The 10,799-nt window shown below is 47.4% G+C and overlaps 1 protein-coding gene across 3 annotated transcripts in view; it reads left to right on the top strand.

Moving 5' to 3' along the window:
* LOC146207177 (uncharacterized) overlaps positions 1-9,745 on the top strand; it is a 50,601-nt gene extending 40,856 nt beyond the window's left edge. For all 3 annotated transcript variants that reach the window (XM_084606642.1, XM_084606494.1, XM_084606565.1), the window contains 2 exons: positions 5,546-5,646; positions 7,575-9,745. In XM_084606642.1, the coding sequence (XP_084462768.1) occupies positions 5,546-5,646; positions 7,575-7,698 (225 nt within the window). In that variant the 3' untranslated portion in view covers positions 7,699-9,745. The remainder of the gene's footprint in view (positions 1-5,545; positions 5,647-7,574) is intronic.
* The last annotated feature ends 1,054 nt before the right edge of the window (positions 9,746-10,799 follow it).

Here is a 10,799-nt window from a genome sequence, read left to right on the forward strand (position 1 = left end):
CAGTCAAGCTGTCTGTGACAGCTTTTTCCCTGGGGGCCCCCAACTTGTAGGTTGGAAATAAAGTGGATTTGGATTTGGATATTAGTGATGACGTTGCCCGCCTTGTCCCTTATCGCATACATCTGATTTTTGCCTATGCCCAATTTCTTCTTTACCGCTTTAAGGCTTCCCCCGTTCTTTACAGCATGCTCAATTTTCTCCATGTTATACTTCCTTATATCGGCCACCTTGCGCTTATTGATTAGCTTTGATATCTCGGCCAATTCAATCTGGTCTGTTGGATTGGAAGCTTTCATACTCTGGCGTTCCTTAATCAAATCTTTCGTCTCCTTAGACAGCTTACCGGTATCCTCTCTAACTATCCTACCGCCTACTTCTACCGCGCACTCAGTAATGATATCTCTGAAATTATTGTTCCTTGCTTCTAGGGTAATGTCGCCATCCTCAGTTAGAGCTGAATACCTATTCTGTAGCGAGATCCTGAACTCTTCTGCCCTCCCCCTCACCGCTAATTAGTTGATGGGTTTCTTTCTTACTAATCTGATGCGTTCCTTCTTCAGATTTAGGCTAATTCGGGACCTCACCATCCTGTGGTCACTGCATCGCACTTTCCCGATTACCTCTACATCCTGCACAATGGCAGGGGTTGAACACATTATGAAGTTGATTTCATTTTTAGTCTCTCTATTAGGACTTTTCCATGTCCATTTCCGGTTCTTCCATTTGCTGAAGAAGGTATTCATGATTCGTAAGTTATTGCGCTCTGCAAACTCAACTAGTAACTCCCCCCTGCTATTCCTAGAACCAATGCCATAGTCACCTACTGCCTTGTCTCCTGCCTGTTTTTTCCCTACCTTGGCATTGAAGTCGCCCATTAGTACAGTATACTGCGTCTTTACTTTTCGCATTGCCGATTCTACATCTTCATAGAAGCTTTCAACTGCCTGGTCATCATAACTACATGTAGGTGCATAGGCCTGTACAACCTTCAGTTTATACCGCTTATTAAGCCTAATTACGATGCCAGCAACCCTCTCATTAATACTATAGAATTCATCTATATTACCCGCTATATACTTATTGACAAGGAAACCTACTCCTAGTTGTCGCCTCTCTGGTAAACCTCGATAACACAGTACATGCCCATCCTTCAGTGCAGTATATGCCTCATTCGGCCTCCTAACCTCACTAAGCCCTATGGCATCCCATTTCATGCCCTCTAGTTCCTCTAACAGCACTGCTAAACTAGCTTCACTAGTTAGGGTTCTAGCATTAAACGTTGCCAGGGTCAGTTTCCAATGGCGGCCTGTCCAGCGGAGCCAGGCTTTCTTAGCACCCCCTGCTGCGTCACAGGTCTGACCGCCGCCATGGTCAGTTGTTCCGCAGCCGCTGGTGACTGAGGGCCGGGGTTTTATGGAGCTTATCATAGGAGGTTGTGGCCAATTACTGCACCAGGGTGGCCAACTCCTGTTCTGGTCGCGTTCACCGAGGGATATACCGAGAGGGCCGGCTAAACGCCGTTTAACTTTTAAACCCAGAGAATACCGTTTAAACGGAAAGAAAAGTGCCAATATATAAAAAGTTGCAGACAGCTCCCAGCCACGGGTGTCGGAAGGGGAAGGCAAGGCCAACGACCACAGGAGACGACCTTGGAGCTGAGGGCACACGTGCAGCGGCCGCAGGTCCCGCTTCTTCATCGTCACTCGGCCAGGCTTGGAAGTGTCGATGGCTGCAGGCGCGCTACTGCATTCATCGTTGGTCAGCCAGGGGAACCTGCCGGGGGACGGGCAGAAACTGCGTCTCCGCGTTGCGTAGCGTGTTGCAGGCCCCCCTCAGCGGGTCGGCCGCTCGCTTCTAGCCAGCCTCTTTTCCCTCCATCGTAGACGCTGCCAATGGCGAGCGCAGTGGGATGCCAAGCTGCACCCGCTGGTGAAGCCGCGGCCGCGAGCACCGAACTGCGCCAAGGCGGGCTCATTGCTGCAGCTTTCGTCATGCTGGAAGCAGGGGCCAATTCCACGAACTCCGGCCCTCTCGATCGGTAGCCGACCGGAAACTGTTCGTCTTGGCCTGGTTGACGGTGACAGCAGGCTCTGGGTGCGAAAACGCCACTCCTTGGACGGCTTGCTCCTCGATGCTGCAACGGTCGTCGTGGCCTCCACGGGCTCCCCTCCTTGCTGGCTGCAATGCTGTCTTTTCCCTAGTTACATTTTTTTCAAATCTACCCCCACTCAATCTTTTCCAAGAGAAAGCGCGTGCTTTCTCTCTGGAAGCAAAATGCGCTGAATATTGACAGAGCGTCCCATCCATATTCAGCACAAGAAATTACTTCCTGCGCATTGGTCAAAGTTACGTCTGCCGTGGGCGCAAGTCGTAACGAGGTGCGATGCTCGAAATCCCAAGCCTTGCCTCTCGCTGCAGCTGCCTGCTGGTGGGGGAGTGCGTCCTCCTCGGGCCACGCAGCGGGGCTCGAATTGCGGTGCGCTTTGTGTAAAGTCTAGCTCCACCATCTTTGCTTGCAGCTCTGTCGTGCATCGGCGTGTGCCCAACGCAGCAACCGTGGCGTTGTTGCGAACTTCCCATTCGGCAACGTCACCATGCACATCACAAGGCAGCGAAATGACACAACTTGAAGAAAAGTCTTAGGGCCGCTCGCATGCTCAGCGATGCACATGTGCGATATAGCTCGTCTCAGCGTGGCGTGACCAACCTCGAAGGACTCACGTGTATCCTTCGCGTGGGGAAAAATGAATGCGGTAGGTGCTATCGGAGTACAGCCGGCAAAGATCCAACGCGCTCACAGCAATACAAGCTGTATAGCGCCCGCACAGGCAGCAATACCAGTGTGCCCTTATGTGCGCCGCGGCCGCACCGCTCGGCTCCCAGAGCCCGTCGAACACTAGTCGACAAAATAAAATAAAAACAGGATCCTACCGCTTTCTTAAAGCTCTCTTAAGGCTGACTAGGCTCCCCACTGCACTGATGGAATTAAAACGGTCAGCACTTAAACTCGGAGAAGCCGGGTAGGCCGCCCCTTCTCTGAGGCTGCGAGCTATCGCGACGAACTGGCTAACGGGCGCGGCAGAAAGGATAGTAATAACACTTCTCATGCCGTCAACGTGCGCGCGCAAAAGTGCATACGCTACAATGTTGACCGTCCTCCCGTAAAGCATGGTAAGTCAAAACACTACGAGAGAATGCCCATCACGCCATCGTGCGCGTCACCCTGCTGCAGAGCGGTGGAGTCATGTGACATCCTGCTCTCGCAGAAAATTACAAAATCACAGTGGCTAGCGTCAGCTCCTGATCTCTCGCAATAAGAACAGTTAAGGTGGTTTTGCTTGCTTGCCGTTGTGCAATCACCACTGCAGTATTAGAAGAGACTGAAAGGTCAGTCTTGCTCACTGCCATGGCTAGTCTATGTGTCGGCGTCGTACACACACAGACACTCGATCTGTCACACCTCTGGCCCCACGCTCGGGCGCCAAGAATATGGGGGTTAATTCTCGCAAGATGCGCCACGGGGGGGCTAGACGCTATAGTCGTCTTCTAGCCACGACGTGCAGCCCTAACAGACAGCTGTGACCCCCAAACCGCGGTGCGAGAAATCACTACTGCGGCGGGTTCGAGCCAAACACCGAGTTAGGCACTCGAACAAGCTTTAATCTGTCCGAGTAATCATCCACAGCAAATCAACAGTACACAAATACAACTGCCATGTAGCGAGCGAACGCTGCGTACGGGGGTGAACTAAAAACCACCTAATGGGGAAGCTCGCCAAGGAGGTGAGAGGAAGAGTCTTCTCACCTGGCACGGCTTCGCGCTCACATCCCGTTGCGGTAAGTGCCTACGGTCAGTGGGCGATTCTCGGTGACTGCGGTGGTCTCCTCTGCGGAAATCATGAACCGAGCGCGTGCGCGCCCAATCGCCGAAGAATCCCAAGTGAGTTGCTACAGTCGCGCTCCTCGACACGGAACGGGAGAGGAGTTCTCCCGGTTACGCCGGCAGGAAAGAGGGAAGCCCGCGGCAGCGTTGCCGCAGGCCCGGGAGGCGGCGGGGGGTGGCCAGCATGCCCTCTCCTCCGCCAACCTCTCTGCCAGCGCGCATAATCACGCGTGTTAATTACGCGCGGGCGTTGTAATGGAGGAAGGGGATTGTGAATCCCCACACTCTCCAGAATAGAGTTGTCCGTCTTACATTGCTTCATGGCATTGTAAGATGGCAAGAGCCCAGAGAATTAAGGGGTACATGTCCGGGTTCGGTTCAGGAGGGCAACCTTCCATGCCTCTCAGGAAATGGTAGGGGAAGCAGGAAGGTCACGATCTTGAGTACATGCCAACACCAGGTGTAGAATGTACTTGGAGAATGTACTCTGTATTGATGAATGGTAATAAAATTATGTATGCATGTAGGTATGTATGTATGTATGTATGTATGTATGTATGTATGTATGTATGTATGTATGTACCATGTGATAGATATCGTAGATCCCTCTAGAGAGCTAGTGTGAATAGACCTTTTCACAAATTGCACTGCTGCGCCATCCCCTGGCAGATCTGCGCAAAGCATGATGGGAGAACGGAGCGATCCCCTCCCATTTCAGCTGCTGGGAAACATGTTGGCATGCTGCGCAGCTGGTTTCTGCCATTATGCCTCTTCTTGTGCGCGTTGTTGGTGTTTCCATACAAAATGCAGCAAGCACGGGATTGCTTTTATGGTTAACTGCTGGTCTTTCTGTAATTTTGCTGTGACTTTTAAAGCAAAAGCTTCAAGGCAATGAGCTGCGCCGTTCCACAGGTGTTCCACCGCTGTGCTCGCTAAAGGGAGGCTGCTTTTCGTGCCAGCGTAGAAAGGAGCAGAAGGATTGTTTCTGCGCATGAGCACGCCGCCACAGAGACCTGCAGTCAGTGAACGCCGGTCTTTTCTTGTCGGCTGATAATACATGGATTGAAAACGCAACACCCAACTGTGCAACGCGATGCTAACAACAGAAGTAACAGAAAACAGCAGCAGTGCTGAGATGGCAAAGAAAAGTTTGCCTCAAGATATAAAGAGGTAAGCGGCGGCGCTGCGTTTTCCCAGGCGGCGGAATTACTGGAAAGGGGAGCTTGGAGATGGAGAGGTGCTCATCTGCAGAGTAATAGTGTGAGAATGGCGACACTTTGAAATCATTGAGTCAGGTCTCGACTGAAATTGCAAAATTGCAAATTGCACAGCTGAATATATCTGTGTGTGTGTGGAGGGGGGGAGCCTTTTCTGTGCATTTGTGGCATGGTTTTAAATAAAAACAGATTTTTTTTGTTTGTGTAATAATATGTGCCTGAAGGTGTAAATATTTACTTGCATAACTTATCTGATATGGAGCATGCTACTTTATTTAAGGAAAAGCAAATACATGTTAGGAGGTTACTGCTTTTTGACTATAGCTAATCCCTTCTTTGATGACATTGACTCTCTGTGTGAGTTGGTGTCTTATGGTTGCGGGGTGTTGGGGCATAGTGCTTGGGCTGTATTGGGGGTGCTTATTACTCGTATGTTCTGCTTGCAGGATGAACGAGGAAACAAAATCTGGATCTGTCCTGCGTGCGCCAAACCAGATGATGGCAGTCCCATGATCGGCTGCGACGAGTGTGATGACTGGTATCACTGGTATGGTTTGCCTATTTTTAGAGCAGAATCACTGGTATGGTTTGCCTATTTTTAGAGCAGAAGCACTATTCATGTGGTCACACCGAACCAAGAGCGTTGTGGCTTGCATTTGCCAGGCTTGGGCAAAAAAGACCTTTCCGCAGGAAAATTTCTATTCTTTGTCTTTTTCACAAACTGTACTTTAACTTTCCAGCACTTCGAGAAAACCTTCTACGAGCTCCGGTACGATCATCTCGCCATTTATTTAACTCTTTAAGCATACATCGTTTGCACGGCTCCACCAATTCTTTCAATAAATCCTTCCTTCCCAGTGCGATAGAAAGCTGGAATAACCTCCCCGAACACATTGTCATTGAGGCTAATCCTTCTAGATCAGACAGCTCCTAATCGACTATCTCAATGAAAAATAATCTTCCTGTACCTTATGTCAGCTACCAAGCCCTGCAAACTGACCAGCCGGTTTTACTTCCATAGCTGTAATTTGATTTTGTTTTATATTTTTGCCACTCTGCCATGATTATGGTTTGATTATCTGAATTTGTTACTCTTGCCTTTTTTCACCTTGTTTTACCTGCTGTTTCTATTTTGTGTTTTTATCTTATCTTGTTATTTTCTATATTTTTTTCTATACTTCTATATTACTTTTATATTTATGATCATGTATGACTGCTGAACAACCCTGTACCACCACCCTCCCCTCCCCCCCCTTATGTAATGTCCCTAACGGGACCTCTAAGGGTTGATAAATGATGATAAATGATGATGATAAGAGGGCACTCAACTCATGGAATTTCTTGTGGGAAGCGAGTATGGAAAATAGTAGCAATCACTCTCATGTCCACTCACACTAACTTGCACTCACAAATGTGAATGAGTAGATATGGGTGCACTTATGATGCCATTTAATCATATAATAACCAAATCTCATGATATGGATCGATAGATGTTTAGTATATATCCTAAGTGCTCAGACCTGATCAAGTTGACACCTGTACTAGTCTAAAATATGCTTGGTCACCCTACATTTTCTTCATCACAGGCAGCTGCCGATTTCATTCCAGCAGCGGTCATGTTTCGATAGAGGCAGATTTCAACGTGAATGCATACTCTCTAATATCAGTACATGTGTCGGATGTCAAAATTATCCAGAGTCCTCCCCTACAGCATCTTTAGTAGCTGAGTTGTTTTGAGATGTGAAACACCATACCAGATATGGCACATTCAGCGATGCCTCTGCCCTGCTGTGGTGGTACAGTGGCTAAGGTGCACGACTACTTACCCGGGTTCGATCCTGACCTCTGGCTGCATTTCGATGGAGGCGAAACGCAGAGGCGTGCATGTGCTGTGCGATGTCAGTGCACATTTAAAATCCCCAAGTGGTCGAAATTGTTCTGTAGCCCTCCACTACGGCTTCTCTTTCCAGTGGGAGTGAAAGTGAAAAGAGAAAGAAGAGCCGTAGTGGAGGGCTACAAAGTAATTTCGACCACCCGGGGTTCTTTAATGTGAGCTGACACCGCACAGCACACGGATGCCTCTCTGTTTCGTCTCCATCAAAAGCAGCCACCGGCAATTATTATTATCAATTACTATTATTCAGCGATGCCTCTGCTCAGTTCATTATGCTTATTTGACAACACATACACTCACATCCACTCACCACCACTCGCTCCCACACCCGACCACTTCCACTAACTGTGAGTGCGAGTGGATGCTGGTGTGAGCGATTGGCTATGAGTGCACTCATGACTGAGTGTGCCTACCCATGTCCCAAGTAAGTGTTATATCTGTGCATGCCAAGTAAGGTTGCCAGAGTTTGAACTTATGTCTGGCTCTGGGTGAACCTGTGCTGTACAGTGCTTTGGGCAGCCTGGTTGGAGCAAGGCTAACTTCTCAGTGCCCACATTGTTGCTGCTTCTTCACATATGCAGGGTGTGCGTGGGTATCGTGGTGCCCCCGAAGGAAGAGGAGAGCTGGTATTGTAACCGCTGCATTGCCAAGAGGCAGGGGGCGCTGGCCAAGAAAAAGAAAAAGAAGCACCGCAAGGACAAGTGAAGTTGCGGCGCCTCTTTTCCCTGGGACGACGGCAGCAGCAACAGCCCCAGCATGTCGCACCCAGGCTGCGGAAAAGACCCTCCCCCAGCTCACTACGTTTCGCGTCACCCATCTCCTGCTTTGTTTACAAAACGCGCGCCATGGTCACAAGACAAACTTGTGGCTGCACGGTGAAACGTGGTGACCACACCAACGCTACCACGCGCGATGAGCCTTCCTGGTGCCCCTCCTTGTTTGTTTTAAAGGGAACAGTAACACTTCCTTTTGGACTCCCGCCACATGACTCAGAAATGTGTTGTTTTCATCTTGCTGTAATCGGCTGTTGTGGACTTTGACTCTGGAGGTCTCTTAAAAACCTGGTGCCCCACCAGAGACCATGTTCCTTTCAGAAGTGTAACGTGTTGAATGTCCCAAAGGCAAAGTGTGTCATCGTCACTTAATTCACTGTCCCTCCTCTTTATTCTTTTTGTATAGACCTTTGCATCGGGTGAGGAGGTTGTTGAAACACCCCCTCTCTGGACTGTTGCAAACCGGTTCTGCTGCCGCCTCCACCGTGTTGGCGTCAGGCGCACACAACAGCCCAACGAGCAATATGGTGGCGCCTAGGAGGCCTTCGTTGCAAAGGTCTATGCATATATACACATACATACATTCGCACCACTGCTGTTTGTCATTGGAGATTTTTCACCCGGTTTGAAGGCATGCCAATTGATGGTGGAAATTTCAGCTTTGCGTTTTCAGACAGCCGCTGATCTCTTGTACTCCGAAAACCTGAGCCGCCATTCCTCTCCTTGCTGCATTCCTTCTGTTATGCTTGACAATGGGAGATTGTAGTATAGTGCTGATTACTTCATAGCTGACTTTAGTGCTGTGTATACAGTGTTGTGCGTCCTGTGTCTCATGTGTACTTTCCAGTTACATTTCTCCATTTAGATCCTAAAATAGAGACAGATGAGCACACAGTGTTTCAACCATTTGAGGCATCTTTGTAGAAATGAAGATGGCCATAGCGTTATTCAGTTACATTTCTCCATTTAGATCCTAAAATAGAGACAGATGAGCACACAGTGTTTCAACCATTTGAGGCATCTTTGTAGAAATGAAGATGGCCATAGCGTTATTATTCTTTTGTTACTATATCACTAGACAGTGCGTGCTATGTTTGCACCTGTTATGTAATTATGTATTAGGTGGGTTTATTGCCTATGTCACTATGTTGTACTGCTTTAACCTCATAATTACACATTGCGTACATAGAGAATGGATTGAAAAAGCAGTGCCTGTAAATAGCTTGTGCTTTATTTATTTAAACTAAACAGTTTGTTCTGTCACTATCAAAAGCATGTTTATTGGACACGCTTCATGGCTGACATAATGCCAGCTTAAAGCTAAACACTGCAGTTTTAGCTCCTGTTTGTCAAGAAATATGGTTCAGTGTCTCTCTGCAAGTAAAAGGTTTGCACAGCACAACTGGAGGCAAATGGTGCTTGTGTCAGTGGTTAAAAGCTGCACATCGTCACCTTTTGTTGTGATGGTAATTTATTTTTGTGCTGATGTAATTGCATTGGTGATACATGTGTAGGGCACCTAAATGCATCTGTCTCTCGGTTTAAGAAGTGCTTTGTTGTGGCCACTCGTTCTTTACAGGTCTTTGTTTGTTTATATGCATGTCTGTTGCTAGATATCCTTTCAGTCTAGAATACTTTCTGACCTTTAGCTGATGTGGTGCAAGTGTTGCATAGCAGTTTGCATAAATAAGCTTACAATTTGCTCTGTGTTAGGAAACTGCGTATGTGACATTGTAGTGACAACAGCGCTTATGACAGCATTTTTTTTTTAAATTCGTTTCTGCATCTTTGTGCATCTAGGAGAGTGGGGCAGCACATTTTTAGTTGCTTCCACTCCGAAACATTCTCCTGTTCTTTTGTTTTTACTTTTGTTTTATGCTGATGTCTGTTGAAGGATTCTTATACTTTGTTATTAATGCATGCAGAGTTTTAATGGAGGCTGACTGTGGGTAATTGCATTTTTTTTTTTTTTTTTTTTTCAGTGGAGATTTATTTTCCTGAACTGGTCGCAAGAATTCGGGATTTTTAGTAGCCTTGCATTATAAAAGGGAATGCTTCTACATTTGCTAGCAGTCAATACTATTTGCTTTCCAGCCTCATGCCTCATGTTGCAGTTTTATCTATTGCAACGTCATGTTGATGCTTACGCAACAAAAACTGATAAAATATTTTCTTGCCTTGCTAGGTTCTTAGTTCCTGGTATCGTCCATCGTCCCTGGTACCTGTGCGTACAGAATTTCAATTTGTATTGTTTGTGCTAATGGAAGGGTAACTGCAGAAGAACGGAAATCTGAGCTAGTTGGTGCATTGCAAGATCAAAAAACAGCGCGGCTACTTGGGACAAACAGAGAAGGGACAAACAGAGAAGGGCTCTGTTTGTCCCAAGTAGCCGCGCTGTTTTTTGATCTTGGAAGGGTAACATGAAGCCTAAATGTGGATGCTTTGGCCATCATACAGTCTGAATGCTCTTCCCATAATTAACTTGTCCACCATTCCCTTTCGCTCCTATGTTCTTGTAAGCATAAGAATGAAAAGCCGTGTGTTGAATGGAAACTTTTCTGTTAGTTTCTTACACCAACATGGCTAGTAGGCTGAGAACTTGCTCTTAGTGTTGCTTGAAGATGGTTTTGACTGTGAATTATGTATGCAAGTGTACTGTTGTGTTCAAAGGGATCCTTGTCCATTCTTCATTGATGGGCAGACACATCAACAGAATTTGTCGTGTGATCGCAGGGAACCATCTTTAGGTGGTGGCATACTTGCAGTACTGGGCCTTTGTTTTACTATGCATGTGCCTGTGTGGTGGTGTGCTTGAACAAAGTGTTTGCCAGGTCACATTCATAGAGAGAACGTAATCTGTAGATTAATTGTTAATTTGCTCGCTGTGACATTGCGTGCCTCGTGGAAATTGGTTGTGTACGTAAAAAATCACATAGGTGGAGTGCAGTCCTAGTGACAAAACAGGACCTCTGCAAAAGGTTTGTATTGGATGACACTGCAGCAGCTCCCACTGAGTGCATGTTCAGTGGAGAG

The sequence above is a fragment of the Amblyomma maculatum genome, chromosome 1, assembly GCF_055883805.1.
Source record: "Amblyomma maculatum isolate TAMU_Amacu chromosome 1, ASM5588380v1, whole genome shotgun sequence".
Lineage (NCBI taxonomy): Eukaryota > Metazoa > Arthropoda > Arachnida > Ixodida > Ixodidae > Amblyomma > Amblyomma maculatum.